Source organism: Marmota flaviventris, chromosome 5, assembly GCF_047511675.1.
Source record: "Marmota flaviventris isolate mMarFla1 chromosome 5, mMarFla1.hap1, whole genome shotgun sequence".
Taxonomy (NCBI): domain Eukaryota; kingdom Metazoa; phylum Chordata; class Mammalia; order Rodentia; family Sciuridae; genus Marmota; species Marmota flaviventris.
The window spans coordinates 161,698,660-161,725,805 of record NC_092502.1 but is presented as its reverse complement, the minus strand read 5'-3'; the positions used below and the strand labels follow the sequence as shown (position 1 = coordinate 161,725,805).

At 46.0% G+C, this 27,146-nt stretch overlaps 1 protein-coding gene across 1 annotated transcript in view; it reads left to right on the top strand.

Moving 5' to 3' along the window:
- The first annotated feature begins 263 nt into the window (after nucleotides 1-263).
- The window catches only part of Adamts16 (ADAM metallopeptidase with thrombospondin type 1 motif 16), a 122,601-nt gene continuing 95,718 nt past the window's right edge, over nucleotides 264-27,146 (top strand). The window contains exons 1-3 of the mRNA XM_027943926.2: nucleotides 264-323; nucleotides 441-546; nucleotides 6,974-7,299. Coding sequence (XP_027799727.2) covers nucleotides 264-323; nucleotides 441-546; nucleotides 6,974-7,299 — 492 coding nt within the window. The remainder of the gene's footprint in view (nucleotides 324-440; nucleotides 547-6,973; nucleotides 7,300-27,146) is intronic.

The following is a 27,146-nucleotide window of genomic DNA, read 5'->3' as shown; positions in this document are numbered from 1 at the left end:
CCGCCCTAGCCACTGGGGCTGCCACTCCACCCCCCGCGCTGCGCGGAGGCGCAGTAATAACCCCGGCGCGGGCGCTGGAGTGGCGGCTGGAATCCTGAGCCCAGCCCCAGTGGGATCCTCGCTGCACGCTTGCACACTGGTAGCTAGCTGCTGCCCGGTTGCGGGACATCCAGTGATCCGCCCTCACGGCCGAGCGCCCCTGTATAAAGGCCTGCGAACTGTACTCAGGAGCGCAACGCCAGCTTGCGCGGGGAGACCTGGCTATGAGGGTCCCCGGCTGCGCGACGCTCTGGGTGCTGCTGCTGGCGCAGGTCTGCGTGCAGGTGAGTAAGGTGGGCTTCTGCCACAGGCGGTAGCCGTGCATCCCTGACAGGTGGGGACACGTCCCTCCCGGGGCTCCTCTCCCGCAACCCCGGAGGTCTCACCAAGGTGTTTTCCAGCAGGCACCTGCGTGCGCGATGGAACCCGCAGCTGCAGCGGCTGGAAGCCCTAGCGTCCCGCATCTGCCCCCTCCCCCGGAGCGGCCTGGAGGAATGGAAACCGGCGGTAAGTCATAGAATTGGGGTCTTCTAATCCTTGCAATTTAGCAGCTCGTAAAAACCCCACCGCTGGTTTATAAACCGCTGCGAATGTTCCTAACTCTAAACTCTGCTTTTAAGACGTTTCACTGCATTCTTCAAACGGCCTGAGTGCGCGCTCAAGAGTGGGCTTTCACGATATTTATATTGAAATTCCTGATATAATAGTCACGGTGTGCCAGTTTTAATAGTAAGAAAGAGACAAGGAAATATAATTTACTTTTAGAAAATTAGAAGAGCCTAGGCAGGGTCTAGACCAACGTATAGGTTAATGTACACCTCATTGATGTAAAGTCTTTACCAGAGTTTCTCAATTCCCCTCCTCTCCCCCACCCCAAGTCTCCCTCTATATCTAACTATCAGAGTAAGAGACAAAAGGCTGACATTTTCCCACAGTGCTTGTGATCTGAGTATAAAAGTTAATGCTTTTCAAGAACTGAGTCACAAATGAAACATCATAGTGAGTGGAATGGCTAATTAGCTTGTTGTGATGTCATCAGCAATGTTTGTGTTCTGTGCCACGATTTGGTAGGGAAGGGAATCTGATCCTTCTACAGTGTGTGGTTTGGCTTCTACTGCTTACAAGTGGCTTTTGCAGCATCTGAGTGGAATGGGTCTGTGTCATGCTACCTCCTCAGATAAACGAGAAAGCAGATGTGTGACGTTGGTCTCTAGGTGGTTTCTCTCTGTGCCCCATGCGGCAGCAGTGACTGGATGTTAGTTCTCTGTATCATTTTTCCACAGGGAATGACATTGGCTTTTAGAGGAAGAACTAGGTTTGATTATTTCAATGTGTTCTTAGAAAACCTAGAGAAGTAGAGTTAATGATTACAAATTCTTCCATGCAGTTTCTTCATCCTGTTTAACAGAAAGACAAAATATATATGCATTAGCTGTTGAAATTCTCTCCTACTGAATGAATATGTGAATTGTACATAGTATATAAGGAGATTGATGCTAGACCATGGGCCCCTTTGAGCACCACCAGAGGGCGCTAGATACAAATAATATAAAATTTTTAAAAATCACTTTCACTGTATTTAAGGGGAAAGTTAACTCTGGGTCTGTTTAAAGCTCCCTTCTGTAGCGATCCTTATCTCCTTTAATGCTTCTCTCCCCGTGCATTCTACAACATGATCATATTAGAAGTTAATGGTCCACCTTCATGTATTTCTTTTAAGATTTGGTAAAAAGTACTTGTTTTAGAATAAAATCATGAAAATTCCAGAGGGATTCAGGATATTTTAGAGTACTTTATAGTATTTTTGAAGTTTTATTTAGAACAAGAACATTATAGATAGAGAACTATTCAGGAAGAAAAGCCTGTGCTTCCTGCCTAAGACTTGGGCTTCCTACCTTTCCTGTGAGCACGAAGGGAAGCATCTTTTTGTCACCTTGTCAGCTGGTATCGTTAGCACAGTGTGCCCATGATAGCTACTTACCTGGCTGGGTCCGAACCTGAAGCAGGTGTGAGCCATCATCAGGGAGGTTTTGTCTTAGTAGACACCCCGCCCCCACCTCCCCAACCCTCTTGTGCTTTAGCTCTTTGTTTATGAAAGGCTGAACTGAGAAAGTGGGCATCAGTGGACAGTGTCCACACCTCCAGAGGAAAGACCACTCAGCAGTACTCCCTGCTTGGGTCTGGAGTAGCAGAGCTATCATGCACTTCATGTGACCTTGGGATCAGCTGACTGTAGGATGTCAGGTACCCATGATACAAGTTGATTTTGAAATAACTATCTAGGGCCCTGATTTTTGTTCCAAGTAACAATTCCAAAATGTTATTGGGTGTCTGAGCGATCAATCTCCCAGTGGAGAGAGCATGCCATGGATGTCCTTGATCCATTCCATTTTCAGACTCTTAAGAAACATGCCAATTTTTTGTTTTTGTTTTTGTTGTTGATTCAACATTGCTTTTTATTCGTTAATGGGAGATTAAATGCTCTTTGCTACAAATATATCTTTGTAATAAAAATCCTGGCACTGTTAAACCAAAGACCCATCACAGATTGCTAACTTTTTAATTTCCTAAGTAAGGTTTAGAAGTCCTTTAGAACTTGCTTTAACTGGATGTAAAAGATGTGTGTTTGTGTGTGTCTGTTTGAAGTTTGCAATGGTTTACATTCAGACACCTACATGCCAGGAGACAGGGCAGTGTCCGGATGGCCCAGCAGTCTGCTTGTAAATGTTTGACAACCTCCCTTTTGGGGGGGGGGAGGTCTTGGGCACCAGTTCATACATTTGATTGGATTCCTGTGGTATAAATACTCCCATTGCTGCCAACTCCCAGCCACCAGTAGGATGTCACTGAACACAGAGGAGGAAGCAAAGTGCCTGGAGCTGCTACCTGCTGCCCCCCCCCCAGGCTCACCAGGGGGTCCACACCCGCAGTGGTCTTTTCTACACTGACTCCTTCTAGACGTGAGGCTGTGGTCAAAAAACCTTGAAATCATGTAGTTCAGTGTACTGAGTGAGCAGGGATCCACAAACTTTTTTCTCATTAAACACATCTTACATGGACAAGGTCTTTTTTAAAGGACTGCAAACAGCAGGAATCTCACTGTGCTTTAAAGACATATGAGCCACTGTTTGGGGGATTACAGTCTTAGAGCAGGAGTGCAGGGTCAGGGTCAGCATTCGGCTCACGGGTGTCCCAGCTGGCTTCTCTCCCAAGGGTGCCGGGGGGGATACCCTGCTGGGTGGGTTCATTCTCTGAACTCTGGCTGTTCCATCCACAGACTCTACCTGAGAGCACACATGGGATTCTAAGGGCTGCCCTCTGGAGCACAGGGAGGTTTTTCAACCTTGGCTGTAGTGGCATCCTGTTCTGGGGGCTGCCCCATGATTGCGGAATGCTCAGCAACAGCCCCGGGTCCAGCCTGCCCCAGTCCAGGAGCAACAGTCTCCCTTTCCCCCTGTGATGACCAAAAAGTCTCCAGACAGTGCCATGTGTCCCAAGGGAGCGGGAGTCACCTCAGCTGAGCACTACTGGACAGAACCTGGAAGAGGCTCTCCCAGCAGGCCCTTCTCCTCCCTCTTGGGGAGGGACAGGGATGGAAGCAGGCTGCAGAGCTGGGGTCTCCACCAGCACATGCCAGTTCTGGAGAGGCAGCGGCTGCCATGGTGGGGGTTTATTCAGTTGACTGCTAAAAAATCAAAACGTATAAAAACACAGAGAAATGAAGCCCCGTTTCAAAACAGCTAAATACGCAGCTCCCCTCCCTTCCTAATTTCCCGCATCCTGCTGTCCCCTGTGCTTCCGAGGCCGTTAGCACCTGGCGTCTGTGAGGTGGACACACGTCACAGTGATGGACCACCGTCAGTCCCTTCCTGATTCCGTGCCAGCAATACCATGTTGGTCACTGAAGCCAGCCGTGCAGGGTGTTTGCGCCAGGGAAATGGGGCGATGCCACACGTTAACCTTTCTCCTGGGTGGCTGCCTGTCCTTCCCTGCTCAGCACAGCACTGCGTGCCCTAGGGAAAGAGGTCCTTCAACCAATCACACCCTCCTCTCAGTGAAGGGTAAATATCATCCACCCTCCAAAATAAAGGTCGTAAGAAGTGGCTTATGTCACTGGGGAGAAGTGTGACTTTTTAATTTGGTTGTCACCTTTTTGTGTGCAAGAGAGTTTGCTGATGAGCTGTGCTTTGAAGCAACCCCATGTGCTTCCTGTCCCCACTGACCCCGAAGGACGGGTAAGGGGCCAGGGGCAAATGGAAAGCTTTCCCCCTGGGAGGCCAGGTGGTGAGAGGCCTTAACAGATTATGGGGAGGAGCCTTTCCTAGAACCCAGAACCTGGGGTGAGAGGGGTGCCTCCCTGTAAGGAGAGTGCTTTGGGCAGATGCAGGCCACACAGGAGCAAGGCTCCTCCTCTTTGAGTGGCACCTGGAGCAGACTATAGACTCCCACATCTCACCAGAAGCACCAACCCCTGCCCCAGTTCTCCTTCTCCACCAGACGGGCACTTTCATCAGTTTCATATGATTTCTCATTTTCCTAATTAAAATACCAAGTGTTGCCAACCTATTTTACCCCGTCAGACACAAGTTACCTTCTTCAGTGGTTAGTTGCAGATCAGTGGTTACTTGTCAAGTCCTCTGTGGGAACTTGCTGCCTCTCCAGTCTGCTAGGCCCTCCCCACCCCAGTCAGGTAGGCTGAGGGCCCATTCATACCACACGGTCGGGACTGACCTGTGGGGCCCAGCAGAGCTCAGCTTGGCTCTGAACTAAAAAGAATTGCATGGAGGGGGACTATCCCTGCCCTCTGACCCCTGCCGGCCTTGCACGGGCCCTCACCCTGCCCTGGGCTCCAGCAGCAGGCTCCCCGGGTACGTCCTGCCATCATCCCTGGCCTTCCTCACCTCCCCCAAAGCCAACACACACCTTTTCCCAGAGCCCTGCTCCCGTGTGACCACGCAGTCACCTACCGGGACTGAGCAGGAGCAGAAGGACAGTCTACTCTGAAGTTTAATTGTGAAGAAAATCTTCTCCCCATCTCCAAAAACGATTTATTGAATATTGTTGACTTACAACAAATTCCACTTGACAGAAGTAGATTGAGGTTTTACTTTATCTTCAGGCCAACGCAGAGAAGAGCTGGGTTCTTAAGCGTCTGGCAGAGCAGCTTCCTGAGAGAGTATGTGGATAACAGAGGGGAGATGCATTCTTAGAATATGAGCACTGGGGTTATGTCCAACAAGCCAGAGGAACTACATTGTGGGTCCACAGGATGTCCACCTGGATGCTGGCGAGATTCCTTTGGCCTGCTCTGGGGCTGGGTCCAGTGTCCTTTTCAAAGACATCTCACATTTAGTGGAAGGCCTCACACCCTGCTGATATTTTAGAGTGTGTGAGTGTGTAGAAAAAATTCAGGAGAGGAAGCCAGCCCTCTCCTAGAATGTGCAGGCCCAGAGCTCACCAGAAGTTGGAGGCACATGGACCATAGGCATAAGCCACTGTGCCCCATCATCTGGGATGTGGGACACCTATGAAAACTTATGTCCCATGTATGGTAACTCTGAAATAATCATTATGTTTGTGGAGGTCTATTCTTTTGAGATAAGTAATAGACAGTGATTAGAGCATGTGAATATATGTCAATTGACACAGGGCCTTAAAGTGGGTGGGAAATGGAAGCTCTAAATCATTCCAAACTAATGCACCTGTGTCAATTTGTAATTGGAAGACTGAGACTTAATGGGTTAAATAATGAAAAGATATAAAACAAGCTGACAAATCACTAACTAAAATATTTTGTGATCTGGCCTTGACACAGCGGCCTTTGCTTGGCAGTCGACTCCAGGTCTGAGCGGAGAACATGTTGGGCAGCAAGATCTGACCCCAAGGGTGAGGCCCTGCCTTCCCTCCCACCCTCCGGGAAGCAACCTTGCCCTGGGCCCTGGAGGGTATTGTTGATGGTGGTGACGAGAGGACAGGTCCTGGTTTCCGGGAGAGGGAGGAGTCGTCTGGAGAAGACACAGGGGTGGTCACAGGACCTGCCAGGATCCCTCAGAGCCCCAAGCTCCGCTCTTTCTTCTGCAGAAAGGGCCTGACCCCAGATGCAGCCCTAGGAAGTGCCTGTGACCATGGTCCTGAAGGCTTGGATGCTTGTCCAGAAACCTGCTAGCATCTTTGGGATTTCTTCTGCTTTTTAAAAAGAATTAATTAATTTGAATATGGTGTAAACGGGTACAGTATAAATTTTAATGGGGAGAAGAGTATGACGGTGACCTTTGAGGGGCAGAGGAATGTGAGATCCGATCAAATTACAAGAGCCCAAGGAAACAGGAGGGGAAGCCAGACCAATAGAGGGTTCATGAGCTCTCCAGTGGGTGCAGACGCACATGCCAGCATTTAGAACTGGCACCTGGTAGATCTGGAGTATGTCGGCACTCTGCACTTTCTCCTGCTTTTCAATAATTAAGCAGCAAGTTATTTTATAAAAAATTATGATTTTTTAAGATAAAATTTGTCAGATCACTGAAGATGGTCAATGATAAAAACAATATTAATCCAGAATGTCTCAGAGCTGTAAAAATGACTACATGTGATGGTTACTCTGGCAATACAATTTATGAGATATAATTCTAGAAGACCAATTTTGGTCTTACATGATCCATAATATATTTTCCCTTTTAAATGTTATAGAACGTTCTGCATTGGTAATAAGGCATTATGAGAGCAGCAGTGTTTTACCTAAAAGTGACTTTTAAGACTTTTCCTTTTAACTCAGATGTTATTTAGCCCGCATTTGGATCTGAGGATGGGAAGGTGTTGGATTTTCCTCCATCATTTCTTACTGGTGAAAATGCTAAGGTAGTCTTGATTCTAAGACTTTGTGGTTCTTTCCAAAAGCCTGAAGGTACTCAGCTTCCTGCCTCTCTTCTGATTTCAGAGTATGACCTGGTGTCTGCCTATGAGGTTGACAGCAGAGGTGACTACGTGTCCCACGACATCGTGCACCACCAGCGGCGGCGAAGGGCACTGGCCCAGCCAGGAGGTGACTCTCTGCACCTCCGGCTGAAGGGCTCCAGGCATGACTTCCAGGTGGACTTGAAAGCTTCCAGCAACCTGGTGGCTCCGGGGTTCGTGGTGCAGACCCTGGGGAAGAGGGGCACCAAGGCCGTGCAGATGTTCCCACCCGAGGACTTCTGCTTCTACCAAGGCTACCTGAGGTCCCACAGAAACTCCTCCGTGGCCCTTTCAACCTGCCAAGGTTTGGTGAGTGTGATGGTTCTGGCTGCCAGGACTGAGATGTGGGTAGCACTGGCTAAAAGGGGGGGCACCACCAGAGATGTCCCTCTGTCATCATGGGGCAGACATCTGTAAAAGAAGGGGGAAACTGCCAAGTAAAACTGAAATGAGCTGTGTAGACCCCTCCCCACCATTGCCCTCGCGGCTGGCAGATGAACTCCGCTTTTTAGAAAGCCTGTATTGAACTTGCAGCCAGGTCTGTGTCAACCAGCTTTGTAGCAAGGTTTTTACTTAGTTTAAGAGTCCATTATGGAAACAGGGGAAATGTCTTCATGTGACTCTAGTTGTTGGGTTGGCTGTCTTGGTCAGTTGGTTGGTGTTTGAGACTTTAAGAACGTTCTCCTGTCAGTCTGATGCTGGTGACAAGCTTGAGACCAGGGCAACACTGGCCACATCAGATGGTGCCTCTGCTGGTGCAGGTTTCAATTCCTGAGTAGGTGACTGTCTCCTGTACTGCACTTTGCAGAGACCCTAGGGTGAGGAGCAAGTGCCGGCTGGGACTCTCCCTGCCTCCCTCAGGCCTGCTCAGGCCGAAATCTTGATGAATTCTCTCCTCAAAATGCTTCCATAGTTTTAGGGGAAAAAGGCTTAGGAGATACTTAGACTGTCGGCCACAAATTAATCTCAGGCACAGATAAACAAAACGTGACCGGGACCAGAGTGAAACTGCGTGGTCAGGACGCTTCCAGCCCTGGCAGAGCAGAAGGTTGAGCACATGGGCTTCTGGACATCGTCCACAGCTAGGGAAAATGCTCCCAGCCTGTCCTCCACTTCCTTTCCTGCAGGAAAGAAGGACTCCAGAGCCCACAGCTCCTAAGGACTTGTGTGTGTATGGGGTGGGGGGCATCGGATGTCAAAATCACATCCATAACCGCTCTTTGAATAGCTACATATAAGCAAATGCCGAATCCTGTAAAATACTTTTTCTACTCTTGAGAGGAATCTGATGTGAGTCGATCTCATTCCTGCTCTCCTTTGTAAAGGCTTTTGGTTTGGGATGCGTGGAGCAGGTGTTCAGGGGTGGGGGTGATTTCGCTCTCTTGTGGAGCATGAAGACCATTTTGCTGGTTCTTTCTCATCCTCTCCCCAAAGCAAGTCTTCCTTAATTGAGTGGTTTAGTCAGTTTTTTCATCACTATGACCAAAAGACATGGCAAGAACAATTTTAGAGGAGGAAGTTTATTTGGTGCTCATGATTTTAGAGGTGTTAGTAACATATAGACAGCCAACTCCAAAGCTCTGGGCCCAAGGTGAGGCAGGACATCTTGAGAAAGGGTCTGGAGGAGGAGAGCAGCTCAGGGTGTGGCCTCCAGAGAGCAGAGAGAGAACTCCGCTCACCTGGGACAAGATACAAACCCCAAAGCATGCCCCCAGTGACCCACCTCCTCCAGCCACACTCTACCCGCCTACAGGTGCAGTGCACTTACTCCGTATCAATGGCTTAGTCTACTGATTAGGTTTAAGCTTTCAGAACCAAATCATTTTGCCTCTAAACTGTGTTTCATTGCCTCAGACATGAGCTTTTGAGAAACCCCATTTCCAAATCATAACATGGAGTGAAACTCTTCATGTATTGCACAAAATTATGACATCTATTCCGTGATTTTCTTTTGCAAAGATTTAGACCAGCCATGTGTGGGAAGGTGGAACATGCCTTTCCAATTTCGGCAACGCTGGCTCTGGTTTTAGGGCTTGGGTGGGTCTTTGCCATTAACAGCGGGGAGACAGGCCCACTGACGACCCTGGATCTCCAAAAGGCAGGGCCCTCCCGTGGTAGTTGAGTTATGCCCTGGAAGGTATCCCATGCATCAAGCTGGCTGGCAGCAGCTTGGGATTTCTGGCTCTCTTTGAACATGACGGGAGTTAACAGCAGAAGTGTAATTGTGCAGATAAAAAGTGAAAAAGAACAGAAAAATGGGCTCCTCTGGGCAGTAAACAATGGAATCTGATAGTGTGACCTAGGGAATAGAAATTTGTATGTTTTCACCATTAATCTTCCAAATACATGAACGCCAGCTTGCCTGATATTTTGTCCATAGACGGTCATTGCAAATGTGACCTCAGCTGGCCTTTAGAGTGAGAGTCACTTGCCCTGAGATAGGACAAACCAATGGCATTTTAAGGAAAAAAAAAAAAGGAAGGATTAAAAGTCCTCTCACTTTAGCCAGATGAGAAGACTATTGAAGGGGCCCCTCAAGTAGCAGTCAAATCTACTGCTTCTCTCCAGCTGGGGGTCGCCCCACCCCTCACCTTCAAATCTTTTGGCACGTGAAGAACAAGAGAGTGTCTTTTCCATGAGATGAGAGCTCTCTTATCATTTGGGGATGTTCAGATTCTAGTTCAAGTCTAACCCAGACCTCAGAGAAGATGAGGAGGAGGAGCAGCAGAGGGAGGCTAGACAGGTGCTCTGCCCCTGAGCTACCTGCAGCCTCAGTTGAGACTTTTTTCAGTTTCTAGGTGGAATTCATTGACCCCCTCTCTGGTGGGAGCCAGGAACCAGTAGAGCATTTTGTGCTGCTCCTGATGCCAGGAGAGGTGCGCTGCCTGCCATGCGTCCAAGTCCATGCTGTGGCATCAGGTTTGCGCCCAGAGAAAAGGCTGCACTGCACCCTCAGCCCCAGGGCAGCCAAGGGCTGGAAGTTCACAGCTGCCTGCCCTTGGGGTGTCCATGGGGCTCACAGGAAGGGGCAGGAGATGCTGCTTGCTGACTGCATGTGAGAAGCAGGACTTCCTGTCCCCTCGCGGGCCGTAGGTCTATTTTCTGGGCATACTAGGCTCTGTGCAGGTGGATTGAGCTTGTGACATCCACAGGCCATTGACTGCATGAGCAGGCTTCTGTAGCTCTTGTCCTTTCTTGAAAACTGGTTCCAAACCATCCTTGAGTGGATAGGCTTTTCCCTGGAGACAAGAACTTCCTTATTTAAGGAATTTGGCCCTGGGTGTGGCCAGGCGCTGGTCTATTTGTTTTCACCCAGACAGTTTGGCAGGGCCCAGTGGAAAGCACATGAAGGCAGGATCCTGTCTAGTGGGAAGTGCTCCCTCTTCTCCCCATTTAACCTTCAGGATGAAAATATCACTTCTGAGTTTCCAAGCATGTTGCCTCAGAGTGTAGCATCTTGTGCCATGGCCACCACAGTGAGGCCACACACCTTCCAGAGCCATATAAAGTTTCCCCTGGGTCGTCCGATTCTGCATGTGGAACATTTTCCAAGTTGTCCTCTTATGACTGGTTTGAAGAGCACTGAAATCTAGTTGATGTCGTTGTTCTCTTTGTAGCAAACAAATATCATAAAGGAAAAAAGCAAAACTAATAAAACAAGCATTTTACTTTAGATTTATGTTGACAAAAAGGATGTGAATGGTAAGTGGGCTTCAGAACTGTGTCCCTGGAGCCTGCCAGACCTGGGCCCAGAGAGACCATGGCTGATGAGAGGGGCAGGGGAGGGTACATTCTCTCCCAGGTACTTAAACAAGGAGAGGCAGTGAGCACCAGGAGACTCAACAGAGGGCACCTCACCACCGTGGTGGCACATGGAGTGGTCCACAAACCAAGACCAAGCCCAGTCTTCAGGGTAGAGTCAGGACGTGATGCTCATCAGGGGAGGGATCACAAGTATCCTAAGAAAGGTGCCTAACATCTAAGAAATTTATGGAATTCTTGATAATACCACCCCCAAAAAAGAGATCAATATTTTTACATTAATCAAGTACTATATCAAATAATATTGGTATACTGTACCACCAATCATCTTGATTCAAAATATTAGTTAACAATAAGCATGACCTTTTCAAGACAATATCTGTTATACTTACATCTCTACCAAATTGACAGTATGTGTCTCTTGTAATGACCTCACACTCACACAAATTCATTCTAATGCTTAGACAAAATAAAGGAGAAAAAGGAAGGATCAAAAAGCCCTGTTTTCATTTAGATAATAAAAACTGTTGAACAGATAGAACACCTGGACTAGAAATAATGATGATGATGATTGCAAGAATGATATTCACTTGTTGAATGTTTGTGCAAAATAAGTTGCTAGTAGCTTCACACTTGTTATTCACTTAATCTGATAAGCCAAATAGATAAATACTAATTTATTTTAAATATAAGCTGTAACAAGGTATAATTAACATAATGCAAAGTCCATGCCTTCAAAATGTACACTTCAGTGGGTTTTAGTATAATCAGAGTTGTGTAGTTTGTACCAAAATTTAATTGTAGACATTGACATCCCCTCAGAAATAAAACCCTAGAGTTCACCCCCATTTCCCCAAATTCTCTTACTCCTGAAGTGCCTCAGAATCCAACCTATTCCCTGCAGATTTGCCTATCTGCCCATTTATTATGAGAAACATCCAACCTGTGGCTTGCTGGTGGCTAGCTTCTTTCCTTAGCATGATATATTCACAATTCATCTATGCTGTAGTATATACCACTGCTTTATTTTGCCACATATTTTGTTTCATCCATTATCAGTTGGTAAACACTACTGTATATTTTCATTTTTCCGTTACGAATAATGCTGGTATGAACATTTGTGAACAGGTTTATGTGTGGACATGTGTCTTTATTTCTCTTCAGTATGTACCTAGAAGTATAATTCCCAGGTCATGTAAATCTCTGTGCTTAACATTTTGAGAAACTGCCAAGCTATTTGCAATAGTAGCTGTGCCATTTACATTCCTCCAGTTTATGAGGGTTCCAATCTCACCACATTCTTTCTAACTTCTTAATGTCTATTTTTTCTATTTTATCCACTCTCGTAATTATAAAGTGGTATTTCAAAGTTGTTTTTGATTTTCTGCATAAAGATTAGAGATTACTGGTTTGGTAAGAAGGTTCACTGAGTATTGGCTACCAACATATCTGAAATCTGATGAGGCAGAACACCAAATACACAATAAGCCACACAAAGTGGGTATTTACTTTTGGGTTGGAGGCAAGAGACAAATGAAGCCTAGGAGTCCCCATAAGCTGGACTCTGAGGCTCTACAACCTGCCCAGGGAGGTTGGAGTCTTGGTCTTGCCTGCATATGCTTGACTAGCACTATAGCTAAATGATCCTGATATGCAGCTCACCCTGGGTTTCATACCCTGGTGACTGTAATGCACAATGTAAAAACACTCAAGCACTTTCTGTTTCAAGATGGAAGGGAGACTGGAGCAGAGTTTGGGCTGTTCCCCCCTGTTTCCTATCTCAGGATGTCCTGTTCTCAGTAGATTGTACAGATATTATTGGGAATGATGAGGAAGGAAGTGAAATAAATTAGGTTGATCCAAACTCACCCAGAGACCTTTCTTGTCTTGGTTGACAGTGTTTTGTTTTGCTTTTGTTGGGGAGGATGCACTTGGAGTTTGTTGTTCTACTGCCTTCTGACTTCCATTGTTTCTGATGTAAGTCTGCTGTTCATTTCATTGCGGTTTCATTGTACATAGTTATTATTCTTAATGCTTTTAAGTTTTTCTCTGTGTCTTTCACATTTTTTTATGTTTATATGTATGGTTATCTTTGTGTTTATTCTTCTTGGATTTAGCTGAAATTCCTGAATGTGTAGATTAATATTTTTGACCAACTGAGAATGTACTCAGCCATTATTTCTTTAATAGTTTATTTCTTTCTGTCTCTTGTCTTCTTTGATACTTACATTATGAAAGCATTGATATGCTTAAAGATGTTACATGTTTGTTGAGACTCTGTGCATTTTTCTTTTCTGTTTTCCTCTGTGTTCTTTGAATAAAATAATCTTTATTAATTTATATTCAAGTTTGATGATTTTCCCCTTGCGATTCAAATCTATTATCAAGTCCCTATACTAAATGTAACATTTAATATATTGTACTTTTCCATTCTAGAATTTGCATTTAGTTCTTTTTTTTAATATTTCTCTTTATTGTATTCTCCATTTTCTGATACATTATCATCATGTGTTTCTTTTTTTAAAATAAGTTTGCATTATATGTACTTAAGGTATGAACATGATGGTTTGATGTACATACATATAGTGAAATAATTACTACAGACATGAAAATCAATCTTCTTGTACTTTCCATGATACCTTGTGTTTGGGGGGGGGGGGAAGAGCTCCCTTAGGAAAATTTCAATATACAATAGAATATCTTTATATAAAGTCCTTGTGTTAGCTATTGATTCTTACTTATTTTGTGCAAATTTATGTCCTTTGACCAATTTGTCCCCATTTTGTCTTTCTCCCTGCCCCTGGTAATCAGTGTTCTACTATACTCTCTGTTTTATGTATTCACCTTTTTTTTAAGATTGCACATTTAAGTTATATCATGCTGTATTTCTCTTTCTGAGTCTGACCCATTTTACTTAGTACAGTGTCCTCCAGATTCATCCAAGTTGTTAAAAGTGGCAGAATCTCCTCCTTTTAATTGCTCACAACAAAGATGGTGATTATTTTTGATGATATTGTTAGGCAAAACTTCCCTACCTTCTGTTCCAAATAAAGCTAACCCCTATAGGTGAGCACTTTTTTATCACAGCTTGTCTCTCCTGGGAAAACCTCTGAGGCACCAGATTGCAGCTGGGGCTGGTGGAGTGGCCTGTTCATCCCATTGCAACACTCCTCCTCTGTGAGTGGAATTTGGATAGAGATGGAAGCCCACTGTCTGCTTTGATTTGCTTCCTAGTCTGAAATTTCCGCCCTGCAAGTAAGCTGTAGTGAAGTGTATAAGGATCCATTTTTCTTGGCCTACTGAGCCTGGAGTAGAGTTTCCACTGTATGAGCAGGGACTTCTTGATAGAAGGAAAACTAGCTCTTATGGCCATGTCTGCCTGAAGTTGAGCTTCTGCAATATGGAACTGAGAGGATGAATTCAGGAACTTGCCATTCTTTTTTCTTTCTTTCTTTCTTTCTTTCTTTCTTTCTTTCTTTCTTTCTTTCTTTCTTTCTTTTTGTGGGGAGGGAGTATGAAGGATTGAACTCAGGGACACTCAACCACTGTGCTATATCCTCAGCCCTATTTTGTATTTTATTTAGACACAGAGTGTCACTGAGTTGCTTAATGCCTCACTTTTGCTGATACTGACTTTGAATTCACAATTCTCCTGTCTCAGCTTACTGGAGTTATTGGTATTACAGGCATGAGCCACCACACCCAGCTAGACTTGTTATTCTTGATGTAAAAATGTAGCCCTAGAATGGGAGTTGGTGATGGGAAGAGGTTGGGATCCCTTGTCTTTGTGGCTGCATATGCCTGAGATAGAATTTTTGTCACACTGAGCTAGAGGCAGAGTGAGGATATAAGTGGACAATAGCTCAAATGCTACCAGATTTCATACTCTTTTCAGGAGTTACTAGATTATATTTAGTTGTTGTTTCTCCATTTTTTATGCCTTTGGGATAATTTTCAGACATTTTAAAGGGCGTGTGTATGTGTGAGTGTGTGGTTTTTCAGCAGTTTCACCGGGGAAAGGTGCTGCCACACTTTTCACACTGCCATTCAGAAAGTCAGGCTCCGCTAAGTGTAATTATTAGCACATTTTATAGATAATTACCCAAGACTCTTTTATTATCCTTAATTTAAGGATATTCTGAAGCTCATTCTTAAAGAAGCAGATGATGGACCTATGTGTTCTGACTCCAGGCCAATAATTCAAGACCACAATGCTTGGATCCCTTTGATCACGAGGCTGTCATCTCCCTACAGGGAATTGGTGGCTTCTGCGTGTGAATTTCCACTGAATCTTCACTGAGCTTGCTCCGCACTGCAGTGGCTTTCTCATTGGTTTCCACCCCAGTGCCATCTTCCTTGGCATCTACCCACTTGTTCTTGGCATCTCCATTTGTAGTACATCAGGGGCCCCAGTGGTGATACCTGTGGCTTTAATTTATAATTATCTGCTTCTAGGTCTGAGTTTTGATACCATATTATGAACTGATCATTTAATTAAAAAACCTGTTTATGCCACTTTGTGCCACCAAGCTTTTATTGTATGCAAACCCAAATTCATTTTTTTGCAATAAATGAATGTATAATTAATTTACAAACAGAAATCATGAGTCTTCTCAACCTCTCTTTTGGAGTATACATAAACGTAAACCAATTTTACAATCTGCTTCATTTGACTTCTTTCTATTACTGATGGCAAACACCCTAAATTTTCTAATGAAGTACATATTTAAGAAATGGATTAATCTCTAGGATTTTTGATAAAACTACTTTTACAAACTTCATTACTCAATAGTTTTAAATGAGGTTTGTTTAATAATATTTTCTGTTGAATATGAAAGGAATAGATTTTCTAAATAATTTCTTGCAAGTTCTATACTTAGGTTAACATTTTTGCTTAAAAATAAAAATGGTATGATAACTGTCCTTGGAATAAAATCTATTTGAAATTTAGTTCCTGTTGTATAAAATGTGATATTTGCTAAGGAATTAATGCATAGGATAGTTATCACTTCTTCCAAAAATTCTATCATTCTTTTGTTTTCAAAACTGTTGAAAAATTTGCAGATGCTACACTTCTTGGTTCTGTTTAAGAATTCCTTTGCTTGGTTGGAAACTTGCTGGGGGTGGGTGGGGTTGAATTATATGGTTTTATTTCCAGTCACAAACTCTAGGGATTCCCTGGAAATTCTAGTCATTGAGATATTTTTCTAAAGCACCTAATAAATCCTAGAAAGCTGTCTGGAATACTGCCAGATTTCTAACTGACTTTGAAAAATGTTCTCATGCCAGGAAAATAAAATAGGAGTAGAAAAGGAGGAATCAGCATTGGGACTGGTCAGAAGAGACAGTGTGAGTGTTGGGAGAACACTCTCTGGGAAGAGTAGTGATGGCATGACCAGCTGGCGGTGTTGGGCGCGGGAGGCATGTGCCACACCCAGCGCCCCCGTGCCCTGTGCTCCGAGTTGGCCTACTGGGAAACTCTCAAGATAGTACTAACTGAAAGTATTGAATAAATTTCATAAATTTCTGATAATTACTTAAGAATAAATACAATGGTAAAAGTTTAAAATTGACAGAAATGGATGTATTTCATCACTATAAGTAGATCAAAGTAACTTTCACACCTGAAGTGGCCACAGATTTTTCTATTAGTTTACAACTAGTGGCAAACAAAAATTAGATGACTAGAGAAATTTAACGGTAAAATCCATGGGTTTTGTTTTACTCCCTTCATTATTGAGATAATAAAACTGATATCCAAAGGGGTAGAGTGCCTTGGCAAATACTCCAAAGACAGGTAGAAAGGTCTAGAATGAGAGTCTCAAATTCTCTGTCCAGCAGTGTTTTCACTTTAATGTACAGTGTGATATTACTTTTTGATTATAAGGAAAAAGTAACTGAAGGAGTTTAAGTGTTGGAATATGTCCAGAGATTTTACAGTTAAGCCACCGTGTCCCTGGTCTAGATCTGGCCAGGTAGCAGAGGGGAGGGGACAGTGTGACTGACGTCCCTTCTGGTTGTTGGTTTGCGTTCCTGATGTCAATGTCTTTTTGTCAAGAAGCAGATGCGTCCTGCATCACCACAAGGACAGCTGTCACAAGGACTTATTGTGGTGAGACAAATATTTGTGCTCAGGGCCATTTGGAATGGTGCCCACCTCCAGTTCCGTGTAGCCAGGAAGTTCTTCATTGCCAAGACCTCTCTGAAGAGAGACAAAGAGATGCCCAAGAGCAGCAGAACATGATCCGTGTGGGCATGGACTGGGGGACGGTCCACATGTGGGACTGCCTAAAGGACAGGGCACATGAAACTTGCTCTTTAGAAGAGGCCACATGAAACCAAGGCCTTCGGAGCAGAATGCTGCCTTGCCTGACTGAGCCTAACTGTGTCTGAGCAACAATACACGTGGCATAACTTTCCTGGTTCGCCCATCTAAACTTCTAAACTAACAGTCTCTCTCTCTCTCTCTCTCTGTCCCTCCCCCCCCACCTCCTGCTCTCTCACTCTTGTTATACCTGTTTCAGTGTCATCATTAATGACATCAATCACATTTCAATCAAGAGACGGAAAGTGCACCACTTATCAGTAAAGAGTGGATTAATGCTGTTTTAAGCACGCAGTGGAGAGCTGAAAACCTAAAGACACAACACTAGGCAGTGTGGGACACAGCTGGAAGTGACTACCAACCCCGGGCTGAGAAACTGAGGGAGACTCTTTACAATTTAGAAGCCTGGAGCTGGGCCTCACACCCCTGAGCCCGAGGAGGAGCTGGCCAGCGGTTGCTAGAACTGTGAGGGGCATGATGCACGTGGGTGGTTCTTCAGGCAAACTGCAGCCTAGAATCGGCTGTTCTACTGCAGCCTACTGCCACTGCCAGGGTCAAGCCAGGCGCATCGGAACAGGAAGCAGACAGGAAGTCCACAGGGGACAGACAGGAACCGAGGAGGCAGACAAAAGGAAGGCTCCAGAAGACAGACAGGAAGTGAGGGGTATACAGGAAGTCCACAGGGGACTGGCAGGGAGCCTGGAGCAGACAGACAGGAGGTGAGTGGGTGGACAGGAAGTGAGAGGGCATCCAGGAAGTACACGTGGGACAGACCGCAGGAGCCAGTTCTGCCTTTTTTGATCTGATTTTGTGGCCTCACGTTGTGTGAAGTGTTGACAGAGGTGAACAGGAAGCAGATGACAGAAAAAAGTGGCTTTGTACAGCTCATCGTCAGCATCACGGAGCAGAATTTAAAAGGAGAGTGCAGAGCTATGGGAAGATTTCTTAATAACAGTCAAGCTGCATCCCACAGATAACTATGGAGAGTACAGCAGGGATGTTATACTCCCTGCAGCTTCTGACTTTATCAGTAGAGTACTCTGTGCCTGGCAAACTGCAAAGCTTTCATTTAAAAAAAAAAAATGTTAAATGAATGGTTTTTAGTGATAAAATAAGAATTCTGTTGCTTTACACAGATCATTTGCATAGCCAGTGGCCTGTAGGGGAGAGGAGGCCCTAAAGTAGAGGCATCTAGACCTATCTGGGAAAAGGCAGCCTCTCTGAAGGACTAGAGTCTACCGGGCCTGGGGGCAGGTTGCTGCTGTGTGGGATGAGGAAGGAGCTGTCAGACCCAGCGGCCAGGCCTCTCTCCTCTCTGCTCTGCTGGGGGTTCTTGACCTGCTTCCTACTCTGGTTAAAGTTGGGCCTGAGGGTTTCCTGGGGAGACGCAGTGTCCCTGTTCTGTAGCAGGTTTGGAGGCTGCATTTCATGATGGATTCAGGAGTATATGGCACTCAGGGGCTCTTCTCTCCATGCGTGTGTGTGAGTTTTCTGTCTCTGCTTTGCTGCTCTGAATCACTCCTGAAGGAGACATTGTGACGTCATTACTTGTAGGCCGGAGGCCAGGCTCTGAATCAAAGTGAATTTATACACCTGGTGGAGGTCGTCCCCCCTTATGATGGACGACAGCTGTCCTACACGACACTCCCAAGGGCCCCAGCCTCAAAGCCCAGCCAGCAGCTACTGGTTGCCCCTTCTCTTCTCTTGAAACTCCATCGCCCCCTCTCTCAGGGTAGATCTTCTTACTGACTTTGATCTCTTCCTAATAACATGAGCCATCTTTTTTCACTTTGTGCACACATAATTCACTGCTTAAGAGTTTGTTTTCTTAAGGAAGACAGTTTTTTTGAGGAAGATAGCATGTGTGTTAAAGGCATTAAATTGAATAAATCCAAACATTTTAATCAGTAGCAAAATCAGCATGATTTTACTTTTTTCTTTTCTATAATTCAGAAAATTGCAAGAAAGCTAAATAAAATTACCTCTCTTAAAAAACTGCGAGAGAAAGGAATGTAGGTTGGATACCTGTTTTTTCTTCTGTAGCCAATTAACAATAAGTGGATGTAATCATGTATACTCATGCATAAAATCTTAGCAATTTTGAAAGAAAAATGACCTAACAGAGTTAAAAATTTTACATAGTGATTCATTGTTAGCGTTGTACAGATGGTCAAGTAGTTGACTACTTTAATGTGAAAATACTATCAGACTAATAGAACTCTTCAGTGAGAAATTTCTGATGAATCCAGTTTTCTGTCACTAAATAGTTTTCTGTCTACCCTAAGACATTAGAAATTGGGAATGAAACATGTAAGTGAAATATAGTTTAGTTCATTGGTTATTTCTTGCTGGGCACAGTGGCACACACCTATAACCCAGTGACTGTAGAGGCTGAGGCAGGAGGAAAGCAAGCTCAAGGTTAGCCTCAACAACTTTGCAAGACTCTCAGCAATTTATAGAGACTCTATCTAAAAATAAAAAGGACTGGAGATGTAGCTCAATGATAAAGCACTCCTGGGTTTAATCCCTAGGAAACTCCCTCCAAAAAAAAAAAAATAGTAATTTCTTCTAGTCTGTGGAAGTGTTTACCTTTGTAACCTTAAGGTCATTTCATTCCCTCATAATTTAAATTGTCATGTGAGCCTCTCACGTCTGATCTTCTTGGAGGTAAGAACCCTCCCTGCAAGGTGGTGAATCCCTGTTTGAATCTGCAGCTCCTGACACTGTTTCCAACACAGGCAGTTTTATCTGATGTGCCTCCCCGTGAGGTGGTGCAGGGCAGGCCTGTAGAATCCTGAGCAGCAGTGGGGAGGGAGGGGCTTGATGATGATCCATGAACACAGAGGTAACCCACCCTGTCCCCCTCCCACATGTCCCCCTCCTCCTCTTCCCATCTCTCCATTCCCTTACTCAACAGAGCCGGCGCTCTCTGGGCACATCCTCAGTGTGACCAGCAGTTCCCTGGGACCCTGGCCTTGCTTGCACCTCTAGCCTCGTAGGGGAAACTCCAGGCTCAGGCCCCAACATCTTGTAAATTTTGAAATACAGCTAGGCTCTTCACGACCTTAGGGGCTTACCAAGGACTATTCCCTCTGCCCAGAACACCATCCTGGCCATCTCTTTCGCTCTAGTTAAATGTTACTTTATCCTCTCGGTCTCAGTTGGAAAACCCTCCCGTAAGTTATCCTCCCACACTCCAAGTCCGGGCAGCATGTAGTACAGTCACACGTCACTCTGCGGTTCCCCTCAGAAACCCTGTCCCTGTGTAATTCCTCCTTTAGTTACTAGCCAATGTTTACCCCTCCCCCCTCTGTACAGAGAGAGTCCTGAGGGCCACGGCCTGACTGTGGGCACCAGCAGGGTGCGTGGCCCATGGAAGGAACCGGATGGACGAGGGAAGGGATGGAGGGATGGTGGAAGGAGGACAGATGTTAGTTTCCGATACCGGTTCATGCTGTGCTAGAGACAGCCTGTGTTGACAGGAGGTGCGGCACCTGTGGAAAGCCCAGCCTAGAAAGGGCCCTGAGTGGAGTCTGGGCAGCATGCACACCCCATGGCACTGTCCAAGCCTGTCGGGAGCCCTGGAGTGCACTTCACAGCAGGGAGTCAAAGAGGGCCAGGGCCGTCCCCTCAGAGGACCTCGGGAAAGGCCACGGAGATGAACACTTCTCCAGTGCTGACCACAGGAGTAAATGTTCCGGTGCCAGGTGAAGAGAGTCTCTAACAAATTCTAAATAACGTATTCCAATGCACTTCGGGTAACGTGATATATTTTAAATCAAGCACAATTTTTAAAAAAACCAAATCTAAGTGGTAGTCATTGGCTCCTTAGTCTTTCATACCTTGTACATGGGCACAGAGACAGTGTGATTGGTGTGCCTTGGCCACTTAGTCAGGCATTTTTAATTACCAAGTTTATGAGCAGATCAGTGTGCCACTGTGGATTAAGAATCCTGGAAAGAGCTGGGTGTGGTGGTGGACACCTGTAATCCCAACGGCTCCAGAGGCAGCAACAGGAACATCACGAGTTCAAATCCAGCACTGTCCTGGTCCTCCTCAGCCCCCCTGCCCATCACTACTTATAGGATACAGAAAAACCTCACCAGAACATGAGATGCACTTTGTCATGCAAGCAAGTTCCGAGTTAAGAAACGAAGACTTGACATTGCACTGACTTTTAAAGACGTCCCGCAGATGGGAGGGAATAGGATAAGGAAGGTATTTTATTTACACCAGAACCGTTAGAGTGATGAACTGGGGACAATCAGGGGGATTAAAAGGCATGACACTGACGTGGCTGTTTAGACTGCGAGGGCATTGTCCGTTCAGTGCTCACAGCCGACGCTCATGCCTGTGCATTTGGAAGAAAGTTGCCTATCCCTAACACCTGGGAGATCACTTTGTGCTTAACAAGAATCATGAGAAACACACCCAGAAGAGCTGACATTCTGCCCTTGATTCCCACGACAGCAGCCAAAGGAGCCATAACCTTGTTTTTATTTGCAAAGATTATCTAAGTGAAGCTAGGGAGTTCTCCGATTCCCTCTGCAGGTTGACATGAGGCAATAGAGGGAAGAGTGATGGGTTGTGGGGCTACAAGCCAAAAGAGAAGCTAGCATATCACGGCAAGTTTCTGTTGCTAGCTTACATGTACAAGTGCGCGAGGAAGGCGTGCATGTCTTCTGTCCCTTAAGAAGAAACAGCATTTAGTGATTTCTTCACTGCTCAGCACTGTCACTACCCTTTTTTAATACTGCTGGGATGCGTAGCATAATTAGATCTTTACCATTAAAAACTGTTGGGTCCCACGTCCACGTGTCTACTGGACTCCAGCAGTTCAGCATGTTGTCTGTTGGGAGACAGATTATGAGTTTATGCATTCTAATAAAATTTAGCTTACTGATCCCTGACACCTTGAACTTCCTGTTAACTCACTCCACCCCCAAAGAGTCATCCATGTGCCGAGTTTTCCTCGCTAGAGGAAGCATAAGAGCCTCTTGGTTTGTGAAATTTCTGGAAAGACTGCTTATCAAGCCCATTTATTTGAAACAGGTTCAAGTCTAAAGTTCTGAATAACTCTAGTCCAGGTGCAGGGGCTCATTGGGACCACAGTTTCCTCTGGAATTTTGCTCTAAAATAGTGAACAGAACATGCAAGTTTGTATTTACGTAAACTGCTCCGAGTATGGCTGACATTGACTGAAAACTTTACAAACATAAAAGCAAAGAAACGAAACCCCCGTCTCACCTAGGCTGAGTCCTCTGTGTGTGTGGCTGAGAAGTGGCCCACCCAGCCTTGCCCGCACCGCCCCCCCGCCCCGAGCAGAGAGGCCTGGAGCCCTGGGAGCTAGGAGCCTCCACACGTACGGGGAGAGCAGTGTAGGAGGCAGTTTGGGCACTTCTGTCTGTAAGTGTGAAGTACATTGGTGAGAACACTTCACTGATCTCACAGGGGTAATTTGCATGTCAGAGTATCTTACAGCCCTTACCGTAACAGTCATGTGACTGAGGGGCAGCCCTCAGCCTCGTGTGTACGTGTTTAACACACATAATGAGGTACTCAGATAGACTCATCCTACCACAATAAAACCAGAGTGAGCACCCATTCTGTCCAGCACCCGTAGCCATCCCCAAAGGCCAAGCATACAGCTACATTCTGACACTGTATCACATTCCACAGCAAAGCTGAACCTCTGTTTTGGCAATTACTGGTAGTTTAGATGTCACCTGCACCTCGTGCTCTGTGAAATGGATTCGATCTGGAGAGTTCCAAGCAGTCACTTGTTTAGATCTCGGTTTCAAAGTCAGCCCCAGCCAGCTTCTCCTTTCTCTGGTTTCACCTTTCACCTGCCCTTTGTTGAAGGAGTGGCCACTCCCAGCCCTGTGATGGGACCGGGTGGCCGTGACACTAGGGTCAGACAGTGCACACGGGAGTCAGGCCACAGAGGTGGTAAGCACAACAGAGGCTCCATTCTGTGTTCAGCCGACTCTGGAAGGGGCAGAGGCACCTGGCTGCCATCGCTCGCTGGGTTGATGGGACCCTCTCTGTCGTAAGGAGCGGGTTTCCCGAGTCCCCTAATGTCCGAGTTCACCTTCGACTCACCCACCCTTTCCGCTGTTCCTCTGTTCACATCCAAGATGCTCTTGCAGCCACACTTACAGTCCTTGACCAGAAGGGTGGCCTCTGAGCACACAGCGCTGCATTTTTCTGTCACGGAAGCAGCAAATGTGTCTGCAGGCCTTGACCTTCTCTGGGAGTGATGGCTCCTTTGCCCCCGTGACCTCCGGTGGAAGGACTGTGCAGTTTCCATGCAGAGGGCTACTTTCCTTCTCCTTCAGTCTGCCGTCATTTTCCTACAACTCTAAAACAGGGTTTGAGGGTAAAGTCTAAACCTGTACTTCTTATGCTCTGTGTGCCCCAGGGCAGCTGCGAAGTCATCCAATGCCACGTTTGCTTATTATGGAGTAAACTGACATAGCATTCTGCTCCATCACCACATGAAGGAGCGTGCATATTACAGTATGTCCGTGATATGACAGGTGTAGCTACAGTCAAATCTGAAAATGCCCCTGTCATAGTAGGGAAGAGAGATGACATGAAAACAAGTTCCTGCTGTACGCCAGGCACTGTCCCAGGGAGTTCATGGCATGCTTTACTGCTGCACTAATCATATTTTGTCTGAGGAAGTTTTGACACCCATCTTATATAAGGAGAATAAAGGGAGAGAGTCCAAATTCCAAACCATGTCCATGGGATCCCCCAACAAGTGAGGACCTTCCCGCCCAGCTCCCATGTCCCCTTCCAGGGACAATTTCCCTGAATGCCACTAGAGTCTGGTTGGTTGGGAACCATGGATTTTGACAACAGAACTCTGATGTACAAAATCCAGGTTTTCCATCATTTTGATGCATGTGGCAGGGCAGGGGCATCTGCAATTCTCTTACCTTGCTCAGAAATCCATGGTTCCTTGAGGGAATTTTGGAGGTTTTACAGGACTTTTAAAGCTCTAGTGTTGTCAGCTCCCAAGGAACATATTGTTTAGTTGAGAGAGAAAGAGAGCAAACATGTCATGAAACAAATTTCTTTAAATCTCAAACTCACGAAAGAAGCCTGCAGCGATCTCAGATTGCACACAGCTGGTGCCTCCTTAGTGCAGCCAGCTTTGCCTATCTGGAACGGTGCATTTCTCGTAGACATGGTGGCAGAGTCTCCAACAGCAGCCTTTCCTTCTGACACTGATGAGCCAACAGGGCATGTGGAGAATGGCGGAAGGCTCCCTGAGGGGCACCGTGATGAGAGTACCACTGGCTGCCAAGAGGGGCAAGCGGTTCACCTGGAAATTGCTGAATGAACTGAACTGGGGCGTTTTTAGTTTGTTTTATGGAAACCAGTATGTATAACCTGCCAGGACTCTCCCGTCAGTGAGTAGCACACCTGCACTGAGTTGGTAACCAAACGGTGTCGCTGTAACCAAACTCTGACCAGAACAACTTAGAAAAGGAAAATGTATTTAGGGCTCGTGGTTTCAGTGGTTTAACTCACTATTGGCTGAATCCATTGCCCTGGGCCTGAGGCAAGGCCTAGCATCTTGGTGGAAGGGCGTGGTGGACGGGGTGAAGGGCGTGGTGGAGGAAAGCTCCTGAACTTACAGCAGCCAAGAAGCAGAGAGAAGGGTCAGAGAAGGGGTCTCAGAAGATGCCCTTCCAGGACACCCCCCCCCCAGTGGCCCACCTCTTCCAGCCACACTCAGCCTGCCTACAGGTTCCAGCCAGTGAGGCCATCTAAACTAGGATGGCCTGACTGGGTCACATCTCTCACAATCCCAGCATTCACCTCTGAACATTCCTGCACGAACACAGGAGATTTGGGGGGACGCCTCGCATCCACACCATAACATTCACACTCTTATGTAGTGATTTCAAAAACCTCTCCTTTCTGAGAATTTTCATTATGCTGAACTGTTTTTGGAGTAACTGCGCATGAACAACTTCACTGGCCCAAGAGCTGCCCTGTAAATGCTGGGTCTGTGATCTGATCAGAGACACAGCTCCTGTCTGTTGATCCTCTACTGTGTTTCATCTACGGTGTTAGCTCTATTTTGATCATAATGTTTAACCATAAGATCTGAGAGACAGCTTGCACCTCTGCAGAGTGCACATGTGGATTTTGAGCCATCACATGGGGACCACACCCACAGGTTCAGCCCCTGGTGGTGACCTGGAGAAGAGCAGGCACCCCTCAGATTTCAGCAGTCAGAGCTTAGTGTGCACAGGTTGTAGTGGAGATGTGGAGGGCAGAGGAGTGGCCAATAGGGCAGTTGGATGTTTTTGAAATTCCATCCTCATTACCTCAGGTTCCTTTTCTCTGCCCTAATTTGTTGGAAGTCGTCTGTTACAAAGATGCAAAGAACTCTCAAATACCGTGGTTGAACTGAGCCATAGTTGCAGAATTCTACTCGTGTAGCATTAGAGTCAAAGTCACCACGTATTATTGAATGCTGGCAATCACAGGAGAGGCAATGTGGGAGACGCTCAGCTACCTCTGGGGGTATCTGTTGATGAGAGAACTGCAGTTATTATAACTGCAGAGGAGGCTAACTCAGCGGCAGCATTAGTGCAAGAACTCAGTGGTTCAGAAGAGCCACCGTGCCACTTTGGGGGGTACAGGCTTGGCGGGCCTTTGCCAGGCTGGATTTCTGGCCATGGGCTAGGAGGAGGAGGTCACTGCCAAGCTCCTGTAGAGCTGGTCTGTTTGATTCAGCAGGGGGACTGTAGCCTTTCCTCACTGGCCCGCCAAGGTGCTGGGGACTGATCAGGGTGGCTTAGAGAAAGAATCAGGAGTCACAGGAAGGTATCCACCCAGCCTGCTCTCTTTCTGTTACTTGTTGTGGTTTATTGTTTGTTGATTTTTTATATCTGTTTTGTTGATTTTCCTTTTGGTTCATTGACGTGGTGGGTCTGCCCATGTGTTCTAGAGGTAAACCATTCCTAATAATGCTGTTTGAAAGATCATAGAGTCTCCCAGATTCTCATGCGCCAATGTTTTATTTATAAGGACAAAAAAGACATTTGCATACTAAATTATTGATAGGAAGATATTCTTAAGCAGACCATTTTGAATGTGCATTAGCACCTAATATAAAGAGTATACGAGGTGAGTTTAGCAGCCTGGGAATAGGACCAGATATAGTTTTAACATCCCTATGAGATTTTGATGTGCATGAGAACATACAGTCACATGTCCGACTCTGGGATCTGTGATTGGTCACATTCGGCATCCATAGTAACAGGTGTTTGAAGACACTGCCTAGATTTTCACCTGTGTGACAGAAGTCATGGAGAACAGTGTCGATACAGATAATTATCTCTAGGCCTCTCTGCAAATGCTTTTCTTGGGCCATCTTCCCAGACTGTTCCAGTAACTGTAGCAGACAGTGGTCATAGTTGGAATGGCTTTTGGTACTTAAAAATTTGCCATCAGAAAACATAGGTATCTAACCTTAACTTGCTTGAAAATAAGGAAACATCAGTTATAACAAACTTCACATCAGATCTAATTGCGTCCTGGAAAGCCCTGCACATATAGTAAATATCAAGAACCTGCATATTTTCCCATGTGGTGGTATCTGCCCTGCTCTCTCACCATCAGGTGGGGCAAGGTAAATGCAGAGCCAGGTGGCACTGGTCCTTGGCCTTCCTGACACAGAAGGTGTGTCTGGGCGTCTGCTCTGCGAATCTCACTAAGCATGCAGGTTGTCACCCTGGTCCCCAGACCTGCTGACTCAGGGTGTCAGGAGGGAGGGGCTCTCAGGGTCCTCAGAGACATGGTTTGCGGAGTCATGGATGGAGGAGCAGAAGGGGGCAGACAACATGGATTCCAACCTCAGCGTGTCAGTCCCCCTTCAGTAAAGGTCTGGCCAGTTCCTGTAGTGTGCTTGCAGCTGGAAACCCCTCTTCCCCTCTTCCCCTGGGGCTGCCCAGTCCAGGGGCAGCATGAGAAGACACAGCTGCTGTCACACCTCACTGCCCTCTGGAGAGATGCTGCTGGAAGGAAACTGGATGGATTCTTC